The 27,833-nt window shown below is 41.5% G+C and overlaps 1 protein-coding gene across 1 annotated transcript in view; it reads left to right on the forward strand.

Moving 5' to 3' along the window:
• The window catches only part of Cog4 (component of oligomeric golgi complex 4), a 35,490-nt gene that overhangs the window by 2,782 nt on the left and 4,875 nt on the right, over window positions 1-27,833 (forward strand). The window contains exons 2-12 of the mRNA XM_055621481.1: window positions 402-484; window positions 1,947-2,061; window positions 3,305-3,479; window positions 5,066-5,259; window positions 9,329-9,434; window positions 9,934-10,091; window positions 11,725-11,783; window positions 15,862-15,995; window positions 19,763-19,881; window positions 20,359-20,525; window positions 22,374-22,539. Of these exons, the coding sequence (XP_055477456.1) occupies window positions 402-484; window positions 1,947-2,061; window positions 3,305-3,479; window positions 5,066-5,259; window positions 9,329-9,434; window positions 9,934-10,091; window positions 11,725-11,783; window positions 15,862-15,995; window positions 19,763-19,881; window positions 20,359-20,525; window positions 22,374-22,539 (1,476 nt within the window). The remainder of the gene's footprint in view (window positions 1-401; window positions 485-1,946; window positions 2,062-3,304; window positions 3,480-5,065; window positions 5,260-9,328; window positions 9,435-9,933; window positions 10,092-11,724; window positions 11,784-15,861; window positions 15,996-19,762; window positions 19,882-20,358; window positions 20,526-22,373; window positions 22,540-27,833) is intronic.

Below are 27,833 nucleotides of genomic sequence, written 5' to 3' on the forward strand. Positions count from 1 at the left end.
GCAGTGTTGAAGTCCAAAGAGACTATAGTGGGAGGGAAAAAAATTGAAATGAGATTCATCTTTTAGCTAGGTTGAGTTAGATAACTTGTTTCGCATTTGTTTGTTGTTTTGAGACAGGGTCTCTCTATGTAGTACTGGCTGTCCTAAATATGTACACAAGGCTGGCTTTGAACTCACAAGATCCAACTGCCTCTTTCTCCAAGTACTGGCTTTAAACATGTATGTTCCTCTACCAAGCTTAAATTAGGTAACTTAAAGTTCCTTCTACTTGAGGCTAAAGATAGAGTTTAGTATTTGAACACTTTCCTAGCATGTGCGAGGTCATAAGTTTGATCACCAGTACTTAAAAAGAAATTTTCTTATATCCATTCTGATTATAAGGTGTTTTGTCTGTTTTTCAGAAAGTGGTGGAGAAAGAGCTAGATGCTCTTTTGGAACAGCAAAACACCATTGAAAGTAAGATGGTCACTCTACACAGGATGGGGTGAGTATACATCGTAGCAAGAGGTGTATATTCGAATGGGGACCACTGGATAATAGTCCAATAGTCCAGGCTCCTAGGAGGCGCAGGTGGGAAGCTTGCTGCAAGTTAAAGCCAGCCTGGGCTGCAGAGTGAGTCCCAATCTCAAGAAAGGGAAAAAGGGATTATTTTTCTTAGCACTGTTTTATGAACTGACAAACATTTGAAATGGGAAGGAACAATATCTCAAAGTGAGCACTTAAGAATATCCAGTTTGGAAGTTATCAACAAGTCCTTGGGTCTGGGCATGATAGCTCAGATCTGTAATCAACCCTTGGAGGTGGAGGTAGAATTGTCAGGAGTTCAAGGCCAGCCTGGGCCACATGAGACCCTGTCTCAAAAGGGCAAAAAAAAAAAAAAAAAGTCTTTGCTTTAGACTACAGCCAGGCTTTCCTGGTTTACTACAACTACACAACTTTAATCCTAATACTTAGAAAGTAGGGGAGATGAATGTGGTGTTCAGGGCCACTTCAGCTACATAGTGAGCTAAGAGGCTACTCTAGGCTATGTAAATCCTCCCCACCCTCCACTCCTCCAAAAAAATCTTGATCCACCTGGAACCTTATTAGAAATGTAAATTCTGGCTGGGCAGTCATGGCACACACCTTTAATCCCAGCACTCAGGAAGCAGACACAGGCTGATTTCTTGAGTTCGAGGCCAGCCTGGACTACAGAGTGAATTCCAGGACAGCCAGAGCTGTCGAAACCCTGTCTCGAAAAACAAACAAACAAAAATATAAGAAAAGAAAAAAAAAAAATGCAAACTCTGAAACTCTACCACTCTTAACTTCCTGAATTACAGACTTTGTTGTTGAGACCCAGAAATTTGTATCTGAGTAAGTCTCCCAGGGGATTCTGATTATCAGTTCAAGTTTAAGAACTGCTTTTTATCAATTTTGTGGTTTTGCTGAGCATTGTGTTATATGCCTATATTCTAAGCATTCAGAAAGCTGAAGCAGGAGAATCTCAGTTTGAGGTCAGCTTGAAACCCTGCTTCAAAAAGAGGTAGAGAGGGACAACGGACCCTGGGTGTGATATTATATACCTGTATCTAATGTTTGGAAGGCACAGACAAGGAGGATCAAGAGTTCAAGGCTATTTCTGCTTACACGGTGAGTTTGAAGTCATCCTGGCCTGTATTAGACCTCATTTCAAAGCAAACAAAGAGAAAGAGCTGGGAATGTAGCTCGGTAATAGAGGATTTGCCTAGCCTGCACAGTGCTCTGGGTTCAATCACCAATCTCTCTCTCTCTCTCTCACACACACACACACACACTAGAGAGAGAGAGAGAGACTTGCAAAATAGGAAAAGAATAAGAAATGAGAGTAGAAGACACGGTGTCTATCTAAGGGGAAAAAACACCTAATTTCCCCTCTTGTTGATGGTCTCTACCTCTGTGGATAAGTATACCCTGTTTGTCTCTAGTCCCAACTTGCAGTTGATTGAGGGGGATGCAAAGCAGCTGGCTGGAATGATCACCTTTACCTGCAACCTAGCTGAGAATGTGTCCAGCAAAGTCCGTCAGCTTGACCTGGCCAAGGTAATCCCACTGAGCTTGTAATGTTGAGTTCTTAGAAGGGAGGGAAGAAGTTACATTAGAGACTAGATAAGAACCATCGAGTTGAAAGATCCCCGGAGGGTATCTTCCGTCAGAGAGACCCCCTCCCAAGGATCAACGAGTCCATTCGGATGCAAACAGCAAGAGGCTTTTATTTTGATACTCGGGTACCCGGGGCGAAAAGTCATTCGGAAGACTTCCGCGCCCCCTAGATGGGAAGCTGGGGTTTTTATAGGGTTTTAGAGGCAGTAGCACTGGTACAGACACGAGAGGGCATGGTTACAGGGGGCTGATTGGTACGTTTACACGAGACCACAATTTGCGTCAAAGTTTGGCAGGGGCACCAAGATTCCAGGAACTGGGTGGTCAAGGGGGGTAGGATGACCCCTTGACGTGGCCCGCCACCTGTTATTTTGTTTTTCCCTATCTTAGCTGAAACAGTCTCACAGATATCTATGAGAGTGATTAACACAAACTGTTTTTAGTATGACTGGGGCAGCCTGACCACAGATATCCCAAGTGGGTGACACAGCTAGGATTTTTCAGTAATTTTCCAGTTTCTCATCTGGCCTTCAGAGTTTTACAAAACAGTGGTGTCTCACAAAATGGCATTAGCTATGTTTAACTTAGTGTGAGGCTGGGGTCTTTCAGAGTAAAATGCAATACAAAATACCAGAACCAGACAAAGATACCACATGAAAACTCCAGACCAGTAGCTTTTATGCATGTAAAAATAAAAATTCTCAATAAACACTAAAAGCAAATCTAACAACATATGAAAAAGACTATATTCCAAGACCAGTAGGATTTGTCCTAGGAATGCAAAGCTGGTTTAACTTCTGAAAACCAAGTAATCTCAATAAGGGGATTACTTACCTAGCATGCATTGAAGCCCTAGGTTAGATTCCAGCACAGCAATGTTATGTTTCCAAGTATCACATACATTGTGATTCAGTTATAAAGTTATTAAAATAAGTATGGATTGTTCCCATTTCGTGCTTCTATAAATATGAATTAACCACACTAATTAAATCATGGTATGTGTTAGTGTCTTGATTATCATCCATAACAGTTTTATTAGTGGTTATAGTAGTGTTTTTTAATTTGTCAGTTAAAGCTGAAAAGAATTGAGAGTTAACTAGGTTCTACTCCTAAATCTCTCTACTTTCTGAAGAATATTTTGAAGGAATAGGACATTGTCTTTAAGCACAAAGAATTTTTGCAGAACCGCCTCTATCAGGCCATTCAGAGAGCTGATGATATCCTGGACCTGAAGTTCTGCATGGATGGAGTTCAGACTGCTTTGAGGAATGAAGATTATGAGCAGGCTGCAGCCCACATTCATCGTTACTTGTGCCTGGACAAGTCAGTCATTGAGCTCAGCCGTCAAGGCAAAGAAGGTCAGTATTCTAGACTGTTGATTCTTGTTTGGATATAGGCATCTGTAATCTAAACTGAGCAAACTCAGTTAAAAGTATATGTTGTCAGGTATTGTGGCTCAAGTCTGTAGTGCCAGCAGAAGGAAGCTGAGGCACAGGGAGCCAATGAGTTCAAGGTCAACCTGGGCTGTTTCTAAAAACAGCAAAAGTAAACAAAAACAAGAAAATTTAGAAAAGTATATGTTCTTAGGACATTTCTGTATCTGATAGTATGCTGTAAATTCTATACCATCCTGAGACAGGATGGATATCCTAGTTGCTATTTTGGCAACTTGACATAAACTAGATTTATGTGGGAAGAACCTCAGGGAAGAAAATGCCTACATTAGATTGTCTATAGGAGAGTCTGTGGGGCATTTGCATAATTAGTGATTGATGTAAAGGGGCCCAGCTTACTATAGTTGGTGCCACATTTGGGCTAATGGTCCATGAGACCAAGTCAGTAAGCAGCATTTCTACATGGCCTCTGCTTAAGTTCATGCCTCCAGGTTCTGTCCTGAGTTCCTGTCTTGGCTTACCTAATGATAAACTGTTACATATTGCCAAAGAACCACACACCCCCAACCCAAGTTGGGCTTTGGTCATGGTGTTTTATCATAGCAATACTGAGATAATGGAAAAGGAAACTGATTTTATATCTTATGAATCTCTGGCTAGTAGGTTATTTACACTTAACCATATTGGTTACTTATAAAATTAAATTCTTGGGCTGGAAAAAAAATAGCATAGTTGGTAAAGTGCTTGCCTCACTGGTATGAAGACTTAAGTTTGATCCCTAGAACCTGTGTGAAAATGCCTGGCATGGTGGTACACGCTTGTAATCCTGTGTTGGGGAGGCAAAGACAAATTTCTAGAACTCCCTGGCTATCTCATATAGCATAGGTGCTGAGCTCCAGGACAATGAGATCCTTTCTCAAAGGAAATGGAGTGTATTCGTAAGGACGGCGTGCTAGTTTCTCTTCTGCCCTATATTAATTACCCCCCCCCCAAGAAATTCTTTGCCTAGTATTCTGGACTTTCTGTCATTGACTCATGCCACTGCTGTAGAATAGTCACTTGTCCTCATTCATTTGTGTTTCTTAAGCTCCTATTTAGTGGAGGACACAGACTGCTTGCAATGTTTTGCAAATACTCATCATACTTCTGCTTCTGTCTCTTTGCTTATTATAGTCCCTTTTCCTGGAATGTGAGTCCCTCCTACTCAGCTACCAAAGTCCTGTCCAGCTTTAAGATATGATATATAACCTTGTCTAGGAAGTCTTTTTAATTATTTCTCCCAGAAATGTGACTTTCAGGCACCTTTCTTGTTACTCTTACCATAAATTGAATTGTATTATGTGTATTAGGATACAACCTTTATCTTTTACTTGTTTGTAACTTTTCATTGCAATTCAATCATGGTAGATTCATCTTTCAGTCATCCACTTTCTGGCCCAGTATCTTGTACACAGTAGGTATTTAAGCAGACTTACCAAGTGAATAGTGGTACACAAAGTGGCATAGGCCTGACATAAATCATTGATTTTCGTTTTATCTCCATTGATCAGGAAGCATGATTGATGCCAACCTGAAATTACTGCAGGAAGCCGAGCAGCGTCTTAAAGCCATAGTCACAGAGAAGTTTGCTACTGCTACTAAAGAAGGTGATTTGCCCCAGGTGGAGCGATTCTTCAAAATCTTCCCCCTGCTGGGCTTACATGAGGATGGACTAAGCAAGTTTTCTGAATATCTTTGCAAACAGGTATGGTATAGCAGTGTATTAGTCAGGGTTCTCTAGAGTGACAACTTACAGAATGAATCCTCCATGTATATGGAGGATCTCTATATACAGGGGGATTTATTGGAATGACTTACCCGTCTATGGTCTAGCTAATCCAACAATGGCTAGATGCGAATGGAAAGTCCAAGCATCTACTAGTTGCCTGGTCCCACAAGGCTTAGTGTCTCAGCTGGTCTTCTCTCTATGCTGGAATCCCAAAGAAGCAGACTGTAATGCCCAGTGAAGGAATGGATGTGCTAGCAAGGCAAAGGAAAGCAGGCCAAAGCTGCCTTCTTACATATCCTTATGCTGACTTTCAGCAGAAGGTATGGCTCAGATCAAAGGTGCGTCTTTCCACCTCAAATTAAAGTCTGTGCCTTCCTGCCTTAGCCTCTAGATCAAAGACAATTATCTTTCTATCTCAAAGGTCTGGACTAGAGTGGATTCACTCACTTCAGACCAAGCAGAAAATCTCTCACAGGTGTGGCCCTCCATGTCTGGATTGTAGTTCATTGCAGATGTAGTCAAGTTGACAACCAACAATAGCCATCTCCAGCGGTAATTACTTAATAGGATGATGGTCTGAGCCTTTGCCTAAGAATAAGACATAGGGGAAATCAAGTTAATTTGTTTGCTTGCTTGCTTACTTGTTTTTTATTTATTTATTTATTTATTTATTTATTTATTTATTTATTTATTTATTTATTAAATTATTTTTATTAATTATAGTTTATTCACTTTGTATCCCCCTGCTTGTTTTTTAATTCTCCATGTATAGTACTAGAGAAGAGCCTATGACTTCATGCATACTATTTAGTCACTCTCACTGAGCTGTGTCCCCAGCCCTCACCAGCCTCACTCTAACTCACAAAAGCCTTAAACCTGAGATTCTCCTGTTCAGCCTCACAGGTTGCTGGCCTTGCAGCCATCAACAGCAGGCCAGGCTGACAAGTCCAGTTTTGTCCTTTGAAGGAGAGTTGTGCTTTGAACCCTGCTTTGCCAGGTAGACCATGCTGGCCCTGAGATTTCAGTGCAGTCCTCCTGCCTCCAGGAGTAAAGGGAGTAACAAATTCTGTTTCTATGGATACTTCCTTTTTCCTCTTGTGATTCTGCTTTTACTATAATGAGGAAGAATTCGATAGATGCATTCATTCAGCACACTTTTTATAGTCTGCACTTACCCAGAGATAGCCTAAACATCTGCTGATACACTTTGATTTTCAAAAGACAACCTAAAAATACAAGTAAGTTAAAATATAACTTCTGTTAAGTTGAATCATCCTTTCAAACTGTTGCTAAGGAACTACTTTCTGATGTTGTTTGTTCTTTGAGACAGTCTTGATGTGTATCCCTGTGTGGCTCAATATGTAGACCAAGCTGGCCTTGAACTTGTGATCCTTCTGCCCCTGTCTCCCAAGTGTAACATACTAAGGGACTGACTTCTTTTTTTGTTTGTTTGTTTGTTTGTTTTTTGAGACAGGGTTTTTCTGTATAGCCTTGGCTGTCCTGGACCTCACTCTGTAGACCAGGCTGGCCTTGAACTCAGAGATCCTCCTGCCTTTGCCTCCTGTGTTGCTGGGATTAAAAGTGTATGCCACCACACTCAGCAGGGCTTCTTTTAAGATCAGTTGAAGAGACAAGTAGGAGAGCTTAGTGAGCAAATGCACTTGAGTGTAAGCCTCACATCCTGAATTTTATCCCAGGAACCATGTAAAGGTGGAGGAAGAAAAACACTATAAAGTTGTCCTCTCACCTCCACCTTCACCATGGAATGGATCTACCTTGCTCACACGAAAAGATTAAAAAAAAAAAAAAAAAAGCCAATTATCAGTAGATTGTGATGGCACATGCTTGTAATCCCAGCACTTAGGAGAGGGAGGAATGAGGGTCAGGAACTCACGGTTATCCTCTGCTACGTAGTGATATCATGAGACTTTATCTTAAAAAACAAACAAGTTAATTCTCAAAGATGGACAGTAGCAGAGTCAACAAATCTGCAGAGTTGGGACTTTTTAACAGTTTATCAGTAGACTTCAGACACCCAAGAATTCTCTATACTAGAGGACTACACTCCCGTTAAGAAAATGGCACCATTCCAGGTATACTGGCTTACTTTACAGCAGTGGTTCTCAACCTTCTTAATGTTGTGACCCTTTAATACAGCTCTTCATATTGTGGTGACCTCCAACCATAAAATTATTTTTGTTGCTACTTGAAAACTGTAATTTTTCTACTGCTTATGAATTGTAATATAAATATTTTTGGAGCTAAAGGTGTGCCAAAGGGGTTATGACTCACAGGTTGAGAACCGCTGTTCTTTAATATTTGCGGTTTGTTAGATTAATAAAGTAAAAAATAGTAAGCTATCATTCTTACTTGAAGGGAGTTGATATAAAGATTCTCACGTAAGCACAGACTATTTTGAAAGGGATACTAAAATCTAGAGATGTAGGTAAAAGAAAGAAACTTTGTTCCTTTTGAACATTTAAATATATGTTTTACTAACTCTAAAAATTTAGTTAAGAATTAAGCAAGATGGCTACACAGATTAGAAAATGCCTTTAATCCCAGTACTGAGGAAGGCAAATGTCTGAGAGTTCTAGGTCTGCTCTACATAGTGAGTCCCAGAACATTCAGTGCTATAGAGAGAGACCCCATCTCAAAAAAGAAAACAAGACAGGTGCACGTCTGTAATCCTAGCAGTCAGGGAAGCAGAGGCAGGTGGATCTCTGTGAGTTCGAGGCCAGCCAGGTCTACAAAGCAAGTCCAGGACAGCCAAGGCTATAGAGAGAAACCCTGCCTCAAAAAACCAAAACAACAACAAAAATTAAGAAAGATGATTTAGTGACTAGAATCATTTGCTGTCAAACCTAACATGAGTTCAATTCCTGGGACCGATGTGGTACGAAAAAACAATTCCAGCAAGTTGTCCTCTGGCCTCTATACATGCACTGAGATATTCACACATACATGGACACAAGATGATAAAATTATTAAGTGCAATGCTAGGCTTCATGGTACAGCATATGCTTGTGATGTAGCACTTGGGAGCCTAAGGCAGGAACATCACTAGTTTAAGGCCAGCCTCAGTTATACAGTGAGTGCTAAGCCAGACTATAGAGGGAATCTGTCTTAAAACATAAATTAAATGGGACTGGTGAGATGGCTCAGAACTTCAGAGCACTGACTGCTCTTCCAGAGGTCCTGGGTTCAGTTCCCAGCCACCACATGATGGCTCGTGACCATCTATAAAGGGATCTGGTGACCCTCTTCTGGCATGCCAGCATCCATGCAAACAGAGCACTCATATATAAGTAAAGTGTTCTGTGGTACATTGTTAATTTTTTAATTTTATTAATTTTTTTCATCTGTGTCTTATGTATATGGGGGTTTGCCTGTATGTATAACTGTATACCACTTGCATGCCTGCTGCCTGTAGAGGCCAGAAGGGGTCCTGTAACTAGAGTTAAGAGGTGGTTATGGGCTTCTTTGTAGGTGCTGGGAATTGAACCTCAGTCCTCTGGAGGAGCAGTCAGCGTTCACACCTACTGAGGCATCTCTCCAGCCCCTCAGCAAGCACTGTGCATGCATCAAGTTACACTTTAAGATCATTACTGAAATTAGGAGTGCTCTATCTTCTTAACTAATGATAGGCCATATTTTCAAACCAGTTAAAAGATTATTTATTCCCCTGGATAGATGAGCTATCATGCTGGGCATGCTAGCACATAGCTTTAATCTCAGGACTGAATAGGCAGGTGAATCTCTGGACATTGGAGGCAAGCCTGATCTACATAGCAAGCAAGTTCTAGGACACTAGTGAGGGTTACATAGTGAGAACTATGTATGTAACGAGAACTACTATGCCTGTCTCAAAAAGAAAAAAAAAAAAAAGTACCACATATTCAGGTTCCTTGTCCTACTTGAGCACACACAAGAGATGTTCCTCAGGCTGCCTCCAACCTCCAGCCACCAACAGAAACATGGTGGAGGAAAAGCTGACCAGAAGTCTTTGGTCTGAGAAATATGTGTGGGTGTTTTCTACTTTCAGGTGGCCAGTAAGTCTGAGGAGAATCTGCTCTTGGTGCTGGGGTCAGACATGAGTGATCGAAGAGCTGCCGTCATCTTTGCAGACACTCTCACTCTCCTGTTTGAAGGTGAGCGTCTTTCTCTACTCTAGGGAGACCAGAGATATTTTCTTCTGATGTCTGTATCTTAGCCTTGCCTTTCTCTCTACTCAGCTATGTCTGAGCCAATCCTATAGTTTTCTGTGTGTTGATTTATTGGATAATCAGTTTCCAGATTAGTATCTGATTAGCAAGATTGGCGTCTCTCCAATGTTTTTAACATTCCTAACCCTCCAGACCCAAACTCTAAAACAAATTTAACCTAAAATAAATTGCTACAAGAAAGGTGATCTATTCTAAAGATCCTGCTGGAGAAAACACTATGAATTCTCAGGTCCCAGTAGTATACCATCACTGATTATATTTAATACATTTTCATAGCAATATCTAGCATCAACTAAAACTGGCCATTTGAAATAGTGAGGTAGCTGAAAGGGATTGAGTTAGACCAAGGTTAATTAATCTTTGATGGGGGATAGGATTTATTTTATGGAAAAAACATGTGATTCCAACTCTCACTTTTTTCTAGGGATTGCCCGAATTGTGGAAACCCACCAACCCATAGTGGAGACATATTATGGACCAGGGAGACTCTATACTCTAATCAAATATCTTCAAGTAGAATGTGATAGACAGGTGGAGACGGTGGTAAACAAATTCATCAAGCAAAGGGACTACCACCAGCAGGTGAGCATCAGAAACTACCTGCAGCTTAAAAGCAGCTTTAGTCAGGGCACTCAGTACAATAAATGAGAAGAAATGAAGATAATTAATGAATGAATGAAAGCAGATTTTTAGTCAGGGCACTCAGAATGAATGATAAGAGATGAAGATGAATGAATGAGTAAATGAATAAAAGAAAGAAAGCAGCTTTAGTCAGGACACTTAGAATAAATGAGAAGAAATAAAGATAAGTAAATAAATGAGGATGGAGAGATGGCTCAGAGGTTAAGAGCACTGGTTCTTCTTTCAAAGGTCCTGAGTTCAATCCCAGCAACCACATGGTGGCTCATAACCATCTATAATAAGATCTGGTGTTCCCTTCTGGCATGCAAGCAGAATACTGTATTAGTAATAAACAAATCTTTGAAAAATAATAATGAATGAATAAAGAAGGAAAGAAAAAATAAGAAAGGAAGGAAGGAAAGAAACAAAGAAAGAAAGAAAGGGAAGAAAGTGAGCCTAGAGGAAAAGGACAGGTGTTAAAGTTATACTGGCCTGCACTTTGCCTATTACTACTTCACAACATAAACAGAAGACCAGATAGTTCTCTACCATTGAAATGTACCGCAGTGCCCTCTGGTGATGCAAAGAGAATTTTTCTCTCCAAGGATGCTATTGAGGATCAAGTATTAATAATTTGTTTTGAATTTTGTCTTAGTTTCTATGTCTTTCTTTTTCAGAACTATTTTTCCATACCTGTAAACATAAGAAATAAAAGTAGCACAGAAACATAGAAATTACAAGCTGGGCTTGGTATATATAGCTATAATCCCTGCAGTTGGGAGACTGAAGCAGCAGGATCACCATTATTTTGAGGCCTGCCTGGACTACATAAGGAGATCCAGGCCAGCCTGGGTTACATTGTGAGCCACTGTCTCAAAAAGCCACTCAAATTGGTTCATATCTATAAGCAAAATGTCAGACTAGGAGACCAGACAGTAGTGCATGAGAATGTCATTAACATTTCTTTTTTTCTTGTTAAGACTTACTGTGTTTTTAATTTTTCTGTACAAATGTTTTTACTGCGTGTGTGTCTGCAGCATGTGCATGCCTAGTGCTCCTGGAGGTCAGAAAAAGGCACCAGATCCCTTGCAATTGGAGTCACAGGTGTTTGTTAGCCACCACATGGGTTCTGGAAACCAAATCCCAGTCCTCTGTGAGAGCGGCAAAGGCTCTTAACTGCTAAATCATCTCGCCAGCCCCTAGCATTACTTTTAGATGTATAACAAGGTCTGGAGAGATGGCTTAACAGTTATAGCATTTGTTTCTCTTCTAGAGGACCTGGGTTTGATTCCCAGCACTCTCATGGCAGTTATCAACCAACTGTAGTTCCTCTTTGGGCTACACAGGCAGCGCATACATGGTACAAACACATATATGCAGATGAAGCATCCATATACTAAATAAAAATTAAATAAGTGTAATAACAAAAATGAGCAACAGTACCTAAACTTTTAAAAACAATTCTTTGGCTAGAAAGTCCACCTCCAGGTTGAAAGAAAAGTAAGCCTAGTTAGCAACCTGAAGCATAGCATTACAGGCTAGGATGGCCAATGGGAGGCAGGAATACTGTTCTGATTTCTGTGCTGTTTTTCAGTTCCGACTTGTCCAGAGTAACTTGATGAGAAATTCTGCAACAGAAAAAATTGAACCAAGGTAATAATCTTTCAGCCTGTAAGAGTTTAAATCACTAGTTCCGTCTAGTTTAGAGACTACTTTGTTAAAATGTGGTTTTACATTTTGTTATTTTGAGACAGGATATTTCTATGTGCTGTCCTGGAACTCTCTATGTAGATTCAGCTGGCCTTGAACTTACAGAATCTTGCTCCACCTGCCTCTGCCTCCCAAGAGATAGGAGTAAAAGCCCGTGACACCATGCCTGGAGTGATTTTATTTTTAAAATATTGTAGAGGTAAGTTGTTGGCTACTCTGCAGCCTTGATTAGTCTCAGACTCATAGTAGTCCACCTTCCTCAGTCTTTCAAGTGCTGAGATAACAGGCATGAGCCACCAATTTCCAACTCTATCAGTTTCTCATCATAGAAGATACCGTACAAAAATATCTCTATATAACACGTGTAGTTAATCAGAAATAGTAGATCACTGGCTGAGGATATCTCCATTGGTAAGAGCGCTTACCTAGTATGCACAAAGCCTAGCACCACATAAAAACCATCATGCCTTATAATACTAGTACCCTAAAAGATAAAGGCAGGAGGATCAGAAGTGCAAGGTCATAATGAGTTACATGGTGAAGCCAAGGCTAGCTTGTACTACGTTAGACCCTATTTCTCTTTTTTGTTAGTTTGTTTGTTTGTTTTGTTTTTCGAGACAGGTTTCTCTGTGTAGCCTTGGCTATCCTGGACTGGCTTTGTAGACCAGGCTGGCCTCTAACTCACAGTGATCTGCCTGCCCCTGCCTCCTTGAGTGTTGGAATCATAGGCGTGTGGCACCATTCCCAGCTTACGAGACCCTATTTTAAAAACAAAATTAGAGGCTAGGGAGATTGCCTAGTGGTTAAGAGCATCTACTGCTCTTCAGAGGATCCAAGTTTGGTTTCCAGCATGCTCACAATCAATTTTCTTTTTCCTTAAATTAGGGGGCTAGAGAGGTGGCCCAGCAGTGAAGAGCACTAGCTATTCTTCTATATGGCAGCTTACAACCCTCTGTAACTCCAGTTCCAGGGGTTCCAACATTTTCTTCTGGCCTCTACAGACACTGCATGTTCTTGTTGGATATACATACATGTGGACAAAACACCCATATACATAAAAGAAACTTTTTAAAAGTTTTTAATTTCAAAAATTAAATAAAAAGAAAAATTTTACTATGTACATATTATGTACCAGATACTGGTTTCTATGATAGCAAGGTGATCAAGACCATATATAATTACTTTCTTATAGCATGTAAAGGCTATCAAAGTGATAGTAATTGCCTTAGTGTGCTTTCTGTTGCTGTGATAAACTCCATTGACCACAAGCAACTTGGGGTGGGAAGCTATTTGGCTTACATGTTCTAATCACAGTCCATCACTGAGGAAAGCCAACACAAAACTCAAGCAGGCAGGACCTGAAGCAGAGACTATGGAGTGCTACTTACACGTTCTTGGCGGCTTGCTCATTTTTCTTTGTTATACATCTCAGGACCATATCCCAAGGTATGGTCTTGCCAAGGGTGCTGGGCCCTCCCGCAACAGTCATTAACAATTTTATGAAAGCATTTTCTCATTTGTAGTTCCTTCCCAGAAGGCCCTAGCTTGTATTAAGTTGACCAAAAAAAAAAAACAAAACAAAAAACCTAACCAACATAGTAATAATAACTAACACATATATAGTGTTTATTGTAGGCTGGACATTGTTATAAGTACTTAACAAATATTAAACCACTTCAAGGTATGTTAACCTCTACACTACTGGCATTTTGGCTAGATAACTTTTTTTTTCCCAGGAACTGTCCTATATACTATGAGATGAATAGCAGTATCACTAATTTAATCTGTAACTTTTTTTTCAGATGGACAAGTTAAAGCCCAGAAATGCTAACTGACCTGTCCAAGATAAAAAAACTAGAAAATGGCAGAGCCAGTAATAGAATCCAAGCAGTTTAGGTCTAGAATCCAAACTGTAAGCACTGACGTGTATAATAAGCATAGAGTGTGGACAAGTTTCAGGATCCTTCCTGAGGATATATGGCCAGAGGCCTAAGACTTGAATAGGCTTAGGGGGCCATAAGGGAGAGTGTCCCAAATAGCACAAGGAAAGCATATGCAAATTATTCGAGAGCCTGAACTAAGATGAATATGAGGGGTCTGTCCCAGGCCAGGGATCAATAACCGAGCTGTGGGAACTGTATGACCACATTTATGTTTTGGCCAGTTCTCTTGAGTGTGTAAAGGGAGTTTGTATATATATTGTGAAATCAGGTTCATCTTTATTTTTGTTCATGTGGATATCAGTGGTTCTAGCACAATTCAAAAAAAAAGAATAAAAAGCTGAGCAGCAATGGTGCATGCCTTTAATCCCATTACTCAGGTGGCAACAGCAGGCAGATCTCCAATCTTGAGGCCAGCCTGCTCTAGAGTTCGAGTTCCAGAACAGTCATGGCTACACAGTGAAACCTTGTCTCAAAAGACAAAAATTAGTTGACTGCTTGGACTCTCAATTCTATTCCATTTATACATGTGTCTTTACACTAGTAATACAGTCTTCACTAGTGTAGCTTTGGGGGGGGGGTGTATGTGTCTGTCTGTGTCTATGTGTCTATGACTGCATGATTTGTGTGTGTGTGTGTGTGTGTGTGTGTGTGTGTGTGTGTGTGTGTTTGTGCACATGCCCAGGCCAGAGGAGGACTTTGGGTATACCTCCTCTTTTACTCTCTACCTTATTCACTTAAGACTGTAGTCTTGGGGAGCTAGAGAGATGGCTCAGAGGTAAGAGCACTGGCTGTACTGGCTGTTCTTCCAAAGGTCCTGAATTCAATTCCCAGCAAACACATGATGGCTCATCTACAATGAGATCTGGTGCCCTCTTCTGGCCTGCAGGCACACATGCAGCCAGAATAATGTATAAATAATAAGTAAATCTTTAAAAAAAAAAATTAAAAAAGACCATAGTCTTGGCTGAGTAGTGGTACCACATGCATTTAATCCCAGCACTTGGGAGGCAGAGGCAGGCAGAATTCTGTGAACTCGAGGCCAGCCTGGTCTACAAAGGGAGTTCCAGGACAGCCAGGACTACACAGAGAAACCCTGTCTTGAAAAAAACAAACAAAACTTTTGAAGAGTGCTGTTTCGGGTAGCCTGGTTGCCCAATGAGCTCCCAGAACCCACCTCTTTCTACCACCACTACTCTCTCTGGAACTACAGGCACAAATGGGCATGCCTGACTTTTTCCTTTTTTTTTTTTTTTTGTTTTTTTTTTTTTTTTTTTTTTTTTTTTTTTTTTTTTGGTTTGTTTGTTTGTTTGTTTGTTTTTCAAGACAGAGTTTTTCTGTGTAGCCCAGTCTGTCCTGGGACTCACTCTGTAGACCAGGCTGGCCTCAGACCCACAGATAACCACCTGCCTCTGCCTCCCAAGTGCTGGGATTAAAGGTGCACACCACCACTGCCTAGCCTTTTTTTTTTTTTTTAACATGAGTGCTGGGAATTCCAACTCATGTCCTTATTTTGTGCAGCAAGCACTCTTAACTAGTGAGCCATCTCCCAGCCCTGTAATAAGTTGTAAAATCAGGAAGTTTAAGTCCTTAAGTTTTTCTCAGGATTGTTTTGTCTGTTCAGTGAGATAGATGAATGACATAGTTTAATGGTGCATTCTAAAATTTCATGAATCAATTTGAGACTGGAAAAGCATAGGTAATTTTCATTAGAGGTAAACAATTCAGGTACTGGCAAGTGGAAAACCAGGTACTGGTTGAAGTTGGGTATAGTAGCACACATTTTTAATCCCAGCCTTTGGGAGGCAGAAGCAGGTGGGTTTCTGTGAGTTTGAGGCCAGCCTGGTCTACATAGTGAGGTCCAGGACAGCCAGGGCTACATAGAGTGACCCTGCTTAGAAAGAAAGAGAGAGAGAAAAAAAAAGAAAATGGTTGATAGCTGTTTATAACAAGCAAGGCAGCACAGCCATCTGGCGGAGCTACCCTCATGTAGGTGGATGAGAAGCAGAGAGTCTGTTTACCCTGTAGCCCTTCCATCCATAGGAGTAGAGTGTTCTTATTTCCTGTGCTCTGTGTCTCAGGGAGCTGGACCCCATCCTGACTGAAGTTACCCTGATGAATGCTCGCAGTGAGCTGTACTTACGCTTCCTCAGGAAGAGAATCAGTGCAGATTTTGAGGTGGGGGACTCTATGGCTTCAGAAGATGTAAAGCAAGGTAAAACATAATTCTCAGATTTGGGGGAGGACTGGAACAAACTGTTGGCACTGTCTTGTCACAGGCAAGTCCGAATTCTTTCTAAGGAAATGTCTGACTACAGATACATTGGCACTTAGTGGAAATGTTCAGTGTGCTACGTTAGAATTGGACTGGAATTTGGGGGCTTCTAAACACTTTATATAAAGGCAAGGAAAACTGTTGTCCTTTCATTTCTTAAACTTTTCTCTATGCCAGCTCTGGTTTATAGTTAGACTTAAGAAATGTGTGCATGTAAGTGTTTAAATAGTACAAAAGTTTATACTAGTGAACTTTTAAATGATAAATGTTCCGAACCTGTAGCCATGTGTTGCACAAATACAGTAAGTTGATAAAGATCACTGGATTGTACACATACAGTGGTGAAGTTTGTTGACTAGAAATTACACCTCAGTGAACTTCAATGTATAATACAGACAAGACATGGAAGCACACACCTCTAGTCCCTGCAGTGAGTAATATAGCTATGGAGTTACATACTTTTTCTCAAAAAAGAAAAAATAACCTGGGTGTGGTGGCACACACTTTAACCCTAGTACTCAGGAAAGAGCAGCAGGCAGATCTTTGAGGTCCTGTCTCAAAACAGGGGAGAGAGAAATGCAGAAAAAGTCTTCCACCCTATCCTAGTCTTCCAGTTCTACCACTCATAATTTTTGAAGAGAAAGATGGTATTGAGAAAAAAGAGGAATTCCGGACAGATGGCCAAGCAGTTAAGACTAATGGCTGCTCTTACAGAAGACCCAGGTTCAGTTCCCAACACCCACATGGAAGCTCACAACTGCCTGTAACTCCAGTCTCCAGTTTCAGGGGATCCAACACCCTCTTTTGTTTGTGGGCACCAGATATGTGCATGGTGCACAGACACACATGCAGGCAAAACACCTATGCACATAAAATAAAATAATAAAAGCAAAATATTTTGAAGAACATTTCTGATCCAATAAAATTTTTTAAAGATAGATAGATTGATTGATTGATTGATTGATTGATTGATTGATTTCATGTACCTGAGTGCAGTATGTACACCTGCATGCCAGAAGAGGGCATCAGATCCCTGTATAGATGGTTGTGAGCCACCATGTGGTTGCTGGGAATTGAACTCAGGACCTCTGGAAGAGCAGACAGTGCTCTTAATCTCTGAGCCATCTCTCCAGCCCCTAATAAATTTTTTAAAAGAGATGTTCTACAGACCAATTTCATTTGTATAAACTCTTCAGGTTTTCTTCTTTTTACTGTTTTTGTTTTGAAGTGTATCTCATTATGTTACCCGGGCTGGTCTCAAGAAATCTTCTCATTCCAAATTCCAAGTAGATTTTATTACAGGCATGTACGTGTACATTCCAGATGTACCAATGCACACCTATGGAGTCCCAGTTACTTAGAATGCTGAAGTAGGAGGGTTATTTGAGTCCATAGTGAAACCTGATCTTCATAGTGGAGACCCTGTCCCAAAAAAGGATGACTATTGAATTCCTATTGGGTATCTGAGGAGACTCAAGTAACATCTGACATTCTTTGTGACTTATACTAATAAAACATGACAGGAGATTTACTTAATCTGTTTAAAGGGAATTACATATGTAGAATTAGGTACTTAGCAGTGTCAATAACAACTACCACTGTTCAGACCTGTTTTCCAATATAGTAGCTACCAGCCACATAGGAGTAACTAATTTACCTAGACTTTTTAAAATGATTTATTTATTTGTGTATTTTATGTATATGAGTGCTCTGTCTTCATACACAGCAGAAGTAGGAATCAGATCCCATTACAGATGGTTGTGAGCCATCATGTGTGTGTTGGGAATTGAACTCAAGACCTGGAAGAGCACTTAAGTGCTCTTAACCAAGTCATCTCTCCAGCCTCCTGAAATTAAAATTTAATTAAATTGGGCATGGTGGCACACACCTTTAATCCCAGCACTGGAGGCAGAGGCAGGTGGATCTCTGAGTTCAAAGCCAGCCTTGTCTACAGAGTGAGTTCCAGGACAGCCGGTACTACACAGGAAAGCCCTTTCTTTAAAAAGAAATAAAATAAACAAATAAATTTAAAGTTAAAATTGTTAAATTCAATTCCTTGATCTTTAGCCATATTTGAAGTCTCAAGAGTTGCTCTCCAGTTGGGCATGGTGGCACACTCTGATAACACCAGTAATTGGCAGACCTGGACCAGCAAGTAATTCTTTAGTGAGAGGGTCCTGAGAAGGAAGATCCACAGAGTCAGATATAAAGAAGATAGAACAGGTGTGCTAGGAGATCTTACCTAAAGAATGTCTTAGGCCAAACAGGCTTATTAGGAAGTACAACATCATATGTACTATTTTCAGGGACAAATGGGACCATTTCAGCAGAAACTATCATATAATGGAAGGTAATCAAACCATGTCACACTACGGAACTTAGGATATCTCAAGAACATTACAGACCAAGTAACAGTGGCCTTGAAGAGTTGGGTTCTCAGGACCCAAGGTCATAGCTCCCTCAAGGTCCAGGCCCCAAGCCATTACTAGTTCTCCCAAGGAGCTATGTTAGAGAAGGAGCTATGTTCCTTCTCCATGCATCAGGGGCCTCAAAGAAAGCCGTGGATCACCCCAGCCCACAACACTTGGCTGAGTCAGAAGAACCACCACAAGTTTGACTCTGCCAGGCCAGCCTGGGTTATATAGCAAGACTTTATTAATGGGGAAAAAAAAAGTCTGCCATGTCTTTTTTTTTTTCACATATGTATGTATGTTCACATGTCTATGAATGCGTGTGGTGGGTGCATATGCATGTATCTTTGCATGTGTGTGAAATCCTAAAACCTGAGTATCTTCTTCAGTTTCTCTCTGCCTTGCACATTAAAGCAGAGTCTCTTGCTGAGCCTTACATTGGCTAGCCAGTTTGCTCTCAGAGTTCCCTGTTTCCATCTCCCAGGATGGGATTACAATCAAGCTGCCATATTCCCAACTTGGTTTTGATTTTGTTTGGAGACAGAGGTTTACTATGTAGCCCTGCCTGGCCTGGAACTCACTATGTAGACCATACTGAGATAACCCTGCCCCTGCCTTCTGAGTGTTAGAATTGAGTGGTGTGTGCAATCAATCATGGCTGATACTTTGCCCTGACTTTTTAACATGGCTGCTGGGGATCTGAATTCTCGTCCTATGCTTGTACAGCAAACACTTCACTCAGCCATATACTGTTTCCCCAGCCATGCCATGGCTTTTGTCTACCATGTTGGACAGCATACTTATAAAACATGTCAAGATGGCTCAGACCATGAATGTGCTTGCTGTATATGCCTCATGACCTGAGTACAATCTACTGTGTGCAAGGCCCTGGGTTCCATCCTAGTATCCCAAGGGGATAATAATAATAATATTAAGGGGGTGGAGATGTAGTTCAGTGGACAAGTATGCTTGCAGATCCTTCAGAAGTCCAAAGTTTGGTTCTAAGGCCCGAGTTGGGCAGCTCACAACCACTTGTAACTCCAACTCTAGGAGAGGCTCTCTTCTGGCCTCTGCAGATATATACATACACATAAGTAAATAATCAAATAAGTCTTTAAAAATAATTAAACTAAAGAAAAAATAAGTATGTAGAAAAGTACTGCTACACTGTGATTTTAATCATGGAAAATATCCATCTCATTGGAACAAAGACTAGAAGGGAACTTGGAAAATGAAAAACACTGTTCTGTTTCCCTTGGGGGAAAAGTGAATGTTCCTTTCTTGGCTGTCCCCTAGAGCACCAGAAGTGCCTGGACAAACTCCTCAATAACTGCCTATTGAGCTGTACCATGCAGGAGCTAATTGGCTTCTATATTACGATGGAGGAGTACTTCATGAGGGAGACTGTCAATAAGGTAGGACATTAGGATGCATCTCTTACAAATGGGGCTTCCTGTCCAAGAAGCCAAGCTGAAGGCAATGGCTGAGACCTGACATATTTCTTGGTTCTGCGTGGAGAGTATTTTTGGATGCAGTGTATGAAAATAGCTGTCATGCTTTTCACATTCTCAGCTGGGTCTTTCCCAAAGACTACAAAAGAACAGCTCAGCTCCCATGGGGCCTGCTTGTTCCCTGCTTCCCTGCAGATGTATGGGGTAGGGCCTCCTATATCTAACATTCCAGGAAATGATTATCACCAAAGCAAAGGCCCCAAATACCAAGTTTTTTAATGTAGTGATCATTAGAGAAGTGAGGTTTGTTTGTTTGTTTGTTTGAGCTGTAACAAACATGGATAAGGTGTAGGAAATAGTATAGAGACAGGGCTAGTATAACCAGAACTACCTAGTACAAGCAGAGCTGAGATACTCACTGAGCACTTTGTCTTTTGATAGGCTGTAGCTCTGGATACCTGTGAGAAGGGTCAGTTGACATCCAGCATGGTGGATGATGTCTTCTACATTGTTAAAAAGTGCATTGGGCGGGCTCTGTCCAGCTCTAACATCGACTGTCTCTGTGCTATGATCAACCTTGCCACCAGAGAGCTGGAAGCTGACTTCAGGTACTGTTGACTCCCTTTCTGCTTTCCAGGAATAAAGTTCTAGTTGTGTTTGATCCTCGGTCTTAGTGTTTCTTACCTTTTTTTATTTATGGATCAAATTCAGTTCTAAACAAGATTAAGCTAGCTGGGCATGATGGTTTCTAATACTTGGGATACAGAGGCAGGTACATCTCTGAGTTCGAGGCCAGCCTAGACTATAGAGTGGGTTCCAGGACAGCCAAGAACTCAAAGAAATGTTGTCTTGGGATACATACATACATACATACATACATACATACATACATACATACGTATGCATGCTTCTGTTCCTAATAAGACATTCTTAGCTTGGAGAAACTATTCATCAGTCAGATACCTTAAGTGCCTAATTTCTGATACTTAACCCAATTTACTAAAGTTTTGTTGAAGGTGTCATTACCCTCAGACCCAAAAGAAAAGCATGTGGTTTAGATAAAATAGTAGTTACTGTAGCATTTATAGTTTCCATTTCTACAAACCACGCACTATACCAACATTACCCGTACCTTATTGTTTTTTGGATTTTCAATACAGGTTTCTCTGTGGAACAGTGGCTATTCTGGAACTTACCATGTAGACTGGGCTGGCTTCAAACTCAGAGATTTGCCTGTCTCTGCCTCCTGAGTGCTGGGATTAAAGGAGTGCACTACCATGCCTGCCCACCCCCCTTTTTTTTTATTGCATAAAACTCTTGATGATGAAATGGCTCAGCAGGTCACAATACTTGCTGCTAAGCCTAATGACCTGAGTTTAATCTCCAGAGTCCACATGGTGTAGAAGGTGAACCAACTCCTGCAAGTTGTTCTGTCACCTCCACAAGTGTGCTGTAGCATGTGTCCCCCTCACACAAACAAAGTAAATAAATATTTTTAAAAATTATATAGGAACTGTGCTTTCTGTTTTGTAAATGTAGAACTGGGTCTTAAAGAGATTGTATCCTCATTCATGGGTCACAGACCTCTTAAAAAGTAGGGCAGAGGGCTGGAGAGATGGCTTAGAGGTTAAGAACACTGGCTGTTCTTCCAGAGATCTTTGAGTTCAATTCCCAGCAACCACATGGTGGTTCACAACTATCTATAATGAGATCTGGTGTCTTCTTCTGGTGTGCAGGCACACATGCAGGCAGAATGCTGTATAAATAATAAATAAATCTTCAAAAAAAAAAAAAGTAGGGCAGAGAAGCTAGTACTGATGACTCAAAATGTGGTTTCAGCTCATACATGGTACTGCCTTTCACTAAGCAGTACTGTCTCCTCTTTGATGAAGCTCAGTGATAACAACTGAAAGTCTGATGAAGAAGTGAGCATTAAGCCAGGCAGTGGTGGTGCATGCCTTTAATCCCAGCACTTGGGAGGCAGAGGCAGGTGGATCTCATGAGTTCGAGGCCAGTCTGGTCTACAGAATGAGTCCAAGTCAACCAAAGCTACACAGAGAAACCCTGTCTCGAAAAACAAAACAAAACAAAAACAACAACAACAAAAAAGTGAGCATTCGCTAAAAACCACAGTGACACTGTCAGGTCCATCATGGACAGTGTAGTTGCTAAAGAAGAGTGAGGTCCATCCTACCCTCTCCCCCAGCCTTGTGTTTGGATAGATGGTGGCTGATCTTTTTCTTTTTTTCTTGTATTTTATAAAAGAAGTACCAGTCTCCTCTATATATTCTTAATATCTTTGAACAAGTGCTGGTTGGTGTCCTGTCCTGGCTCCTGACATCTCCATCTCAAAAGAGCAGCTGGTACTATTGAGTCAGGGTAGAGGGTGCTCTGTTCTTGCTGTCTTGTAGGCCAGGTTGAACGCTGTCACTCTGCATATGCCATTGTCTCCACAGGGATGTTCTGTGTAATAAGCTGCGGATGGGCTTCCCAGCCACCACCTTGCAGGACATCCAGCGTGGGGTGACAAGTGCCGTGAACATCATGCACAGCAGCCTCCAGCAGGGCAAGTTTGACACAAAAGGCATCGAGAGCACTGATGAAGCTAAGCTGTCCTTCCTGGTAGGTGGCCATCAGGCTGGCAGCTGGGTCAGTTTTTCTTAAGGTTATTGTTATTTTTGAGACAGGTTTTGCAGCCACGGCTAGTCTTGAACTTGCTATGTAATGAAGGATGGCCTTTAACTTCAGTCTTTTGCTGGGATTACAGGTATGTACTCTGTTAGCAGTGCAAGGCATGGTCACTCTACCATCTAAGCCACATTCCCAGCCTCTTCAGAGCTTATACTGTAACCTCTTGGCCACATAAAAAAAACCTCAGGGTGAAGACGTTCCCTCTAGAACTTAGTGGAAAAGGAAAACACCCGTAAGGAAAGTTCCTCTAGATTTTCAAACCACTTCTTACCCAAGAACCTGCCCTGAGCAACATGAGGCAGAATATGGATTTTTTTTTTTTTTTCCTCAAAAGCCTAAATCCTTTACTTCTCCTCAGTGTTCTTCCCAAGGCTCCTCTTACAAGCTGTTAAGGGGCTCCACAGTGTATGCATTCACCTCAAAACCAAATCTAACATCTGTGTCAGGCTTCTACATTGCTTTTCTGAGGAGAGACCCAAGGACTAGATGGATACCAGTCCTTTATGCCTCCCAAAACTGCTTTTCTAGTAACTTCCTCTTTGGAACATGCCTGTAACCTCAGCACTTGGGAAGCTGAAAGGTGGAGCGTGAAGTCAAGGTTATCTTGGACTACTAGCAAGACCATTGGGGAGGTGAGAACCTATTTAGCCACACAGAATAATAAGAGATATAAAAAAGTGGTGAGTCTTTCCACTAGGAAAGAGAAGCCTGAAAGGATGAAAGGATTTGTACAGGGTAGCAGCCAGTTTATAACATACCAAAGAACACACACACACACAAAAAAAAGAATCTGGAGCTTTAATAATCCAGTCTCTGTGGCACATGCTGACTTGACATGGCTATGGGGGCAGCACTTCATAGGTCCTTTGTGTTTTGTCATCCATCCACTAGGCCATGCTGACTTGACATGAATGGGAACAGCACTGTCAACAGGTCCTTTGTGTTCTGTCCTCCGTAGCCACTAGACTTGAGTTTGGTGCCTACGGTTAGAGGCTGAAGAAAAGATCCAAAGCTGAGCTTTCACAGCAACAATCCACAGATGGATTGGATACAAAATGTGTCCATGCAGTTCTTAGTGTTCAGCTTCTATCAGATTCAGGTTCTCAGTCTCAGAGACGTTAGCTAAAACCTTACCCTGTGCAAGGAAATCACTAACTGGTCACCAGACAGATCCAACATGGTTATTTTAGCTGCCCTGTCCTCTTCCTGATGTGGCAAAAATTTTCCCTTCAGATTGGTGTAGTGGTTCACACCTTTTTTTTTTTTTTTTTTTTTTTTTTTTTTTTTTTTTTTTTGGTTCACACCTTTAATCCCAGCACTCATGAGGCAAAGGCAAACAGATCTCTGTGAATTCAAGGCCAGCCCAGAGTACAAAGTTCCAGGCCAGCCAAGGTTACTTTGTCAAAATAACCAAAAAAACCTTTCTCTGGTAGGAGTTCCATCTATCTGGAATATTATGGGTATTGTCCAAAAACCTAGACTTGGTAGTGTACATCTATAATCCCAGCACGTGGGAGGTAGAGGCAGGGGAATGAGTCGAAAGACAGCCCTGGTTACTTAGCAAGTTCAAATATGAGATTGCCTTTTTTAAAGGGGAGGGGGGACGCTGGGCTTAGTGGTGCCCACCTTCAAGCATTGTAAGTTCAAGGATAGCTTGGTCTACAGAGGGAGTTCCAGGCCAGTCAAAACTACACAGTGAAACCTTGTCTCAAACAAACAAAAGGATCCTTGGGACGCATGTAAACATGGAAGGAGAGAACCAGCTTTAACTCCACTAAGTTGTGCTCTGACCTCCACACTTGTGCATGGCACATACAACCACACATGTCATATACAAACAAATAATTCTATATATAATTTATATATATATATATATATATATTAGTTAAAAAAAGAAACTCTAAGAAATATTTGCTTGAACCAGGCATGGTGGCTCAGGCCTTTAATACCAGCACTCAGAGAGGCAGAGGCAGGCGGATCGCTAGGAGTTTGAGGCCAGCCTGGTCTACAAAGTGAATCCAAGGTTATCAGAAACCCTGTCTCAAAAACAAACAAAAAAGAAATGTTTACTTATGAAATATACCTTTTGAGGACTTTGCCAAAAATGTTCAGCAAACAGCATCATACTATGATGAACTTACTTTTTTTTCTTTGCTTCTGTTTCTTTTTCTCACAGAACTTACATTCACGCTTTCATTTCTGGGTTCATAAGTACTCACTGGCTTCTGGGGGCATACCACATCAAAATAACTTTTTTTTTCCATTAAGCATCTGTTTCTTTTACTTGCTTTTTGTTTGCTTGTTTGTATGTTTTCAGTGCTGGAAATTGAACCCAAGGCTTCATACATGCCAGGCAAGCACATTGCCATTAAAATATGTCTCTCAATGCTTGTTTTGAGCCAAAGTCTCACCAACTTACTCAGGCTTACTTAGCTGTTCTGTAGCCCAGGCAGGCCTTGAACTTACACCTGCCTGTGAGCTACTGGATTACTGGCATGGGCCACACACCTGGCTGGTCTTTTGTTTCAGGCTTCTAAACCTAACCTATCTACCTTTATAGTTCTTTAGTCTACCACCTGACTTCTCACATCCCCAAGCTGGCCAGTGAGTGCCTTTGCTCTTATTCATTGGTCTCTGAGACCCTCCCATTTAGACAGTTTCGTTGTTTCAGTTTTGTTTTGTTTGTGGGGGTTAAGACAGGGTATCTCTGTGTGGTCTTGGCTGTGCCAGAACTCACTCTATATACCAAGCTGGCCTCGATCTGCCTGCCTTTGCCTCCCAAGTGTTGGGAATAAAGGTGTGGGCTACCGCTGCCAGGCTGACAGTTTCATTGTTAGAAGACTCACATGATAAAGACAAAAGAACGGTGGTGCTAGTTTCCTAGTTTCCCTGGCTCCAAACACTTACAATGTCATTACTCTACCACAAAGCCTATTTCTATGACATTTTGACTCCTTTGGCTGCCACGATGAATTCCCCAACTCTACTGACATCCCCTTTGCCATGAGCAGGGGATAAACCCAGTGAATTCATGTTTACAAGGGTTCTCAGTCCAAGAGGAACTCTAAAAATCAATACTATTTGAGCCCAAATCCATTTTCCTCTCAGGACAATTCTTGGTGCCCTAAAGTGCCTGGGAAACACTTATGTTGTGACCTTTATCCTTCAGCTGTCAGAACGGTGCAGTTGTTTCTCTGGAAACAATCAGTGTTAACAGGGCTGTGTTATGGCCTTAGTTTCCTTACCCAATCCCATTTGGATGGCCTAACCAGCACTGTGAGCAGTGTGATTCTCAGTATTGACTGCATGATGCCAACAAGACAAGTTCTGCAAAGACAACAGACTTCCCATCCCCTGTTGATCTGGGATCTGTTGATTCTCCTTTTGCCCTAAAATCCTTCTAGGCTCCTTAGTCATGGCTTCTTCCTGCCATGTTCTCCTGGGCCATGCCACCTACTAAATAGCCAGTGTGAGATTCTCCCAGATACTTTAATTGTACCCCCATAGCCTCTATACAGTATTTCCAGGCCATAGCTGTATTTTCATGGCATTCATCTGCTCTAAAACATCCTGTCAGAAACTGGACATGGTGGCACACATGTGGCACACATCTGTTATTTCAGGAGGTAGAGGCAGAATCCAGAGTTTAAAGGCCACTTCAGCTACATAGTCTCACTTAACGAATTCCACTGCTTTTCTATCCAAAGTCCCAAAGTCTGCATTCCTCAAACAAAAGCATGGTCAGGCCTATCACAGCAATACCCCACTCCCCAGTACCAATTTCTGTTTTAGTTAGGGCCTTATTGCTGTGAAGAGACACAATGACCACGGCATCCCTTACAAAGAAAAACATTTAATTGGAGCTGGCTTACAATTCCAGAGGCTTAGTCCATTATCATGGAAGAAAGCATGGCAGCATGCAGATAGACATGGTGCTGGAGAAGGAGCTGAGAGTTCTATATCCTGATCTGCAAGCAACAGAAGGAGACTGCCACCCTGGGAGTAGCTTGAACATAGGAGACCTCAAAGCCCACCCCCGCAGTGACACACTTCTACCAACAAGTTTACACTTCCCAATAGTGCCACTCCCTAAGGGCCAAGTATTCAAACACGAGTCTACGGGGCCATTCCTCCTCAAACCACCGCCCTCCTACCTACTGGGGTTATATGTGAGCCCTACCCTGTCTGGTTTAGGCAGTGTGGGGAATCAAACCCAGAGCTTTATGCATTCTCCGTAAGCACTCTTCCAATGAGCCATATCCCTTTACTGCTTTGAGATTTGCGCGCGCGCGCGTGTGTGTGTGTGTGTGTGTGTGAGAGAGAGAGAGAGAGACAGAGATTAAATGCATATGGGAAAGGAGGATGTGTATGCCTTTATTCAGAGCCCAGAAAAGGCTTTTGAAGCATTGAAGCTGTAGTTATTGGTATTTGTGGGTGCTGGCATAAAAACGCCAATCCTCATGCTTGTGCAGTAAGCTCTCTTAACTACTATTGGTGTCTCTCTAATCTGCATACTACTTTTATTTTATTTTTTAAGATTTATTTATTATTTATACAGTGTTCTGCCTGCATGTGTACCTGCAAGCCAGAAGGGGGCACCAGATCTTATTATATGGTTATGAGCCACCATGTGGTTGCTGGGAATTGAACTGAGGACCTTTGGAAGAGCAGACAGTGCTCTTAACCTCTGAGCCATCTCTCCAGCCCCTGCATAATGCTTTTTATTATTGGGGTGTGTGTGTGGGTGTGTGTGTGTATGTGTGTGTGTGTTCGTTCGTGTGTGTGCGTGCCTACTCTCAGATACAACTTAGTCATGAAAGAAGAAGCCCTTAGCCTAGAGTAGAGACTTAGGGTTCTAATTCCAACTCTAATGTTGTAGGCTTTCCATTTGGAATTTCTGTCTCCATACCTATTTGTTGTTTGTTTGTTTTTTGTCATAGTTTTTATCCCTACCTGGCTTTATATTATACATATCAGGGGTAGGAGGCTAGGCCAGGGCTGAATGCTAAAAATTCAGCCCAGGGTTTGCCCTTGCTACATACACATTCTATCACTAAAGTATACTGCCTGCTGTAAGGGGGGTGTATTTTGGGTGTTTTACTGTTTGCTTGTTTGTTTTTTCAGTATCTAGAACAGTTCCTGGCTCATCACAAGTACTGAGAATGTGTTTGCAATCCTTACCAAGGCCTTTCACCTTAGAGCTTAGGGCTTAACACATGCCTGTT

This window comes from Psammomys obesus, unplaced genomic scaffold (assembly GCF_907164565.1).
Source record: "Psammomys obesus unplaced genomic scaffold, mPsaObe1.curated_primary_1811, whole genome shotgun sequence".
Lineage (NCBI taxonomy): Eukaryota > Metazoa > Chordata > Mammalia > Rodentia > Muridae > Psammomys > Psammomys obesus.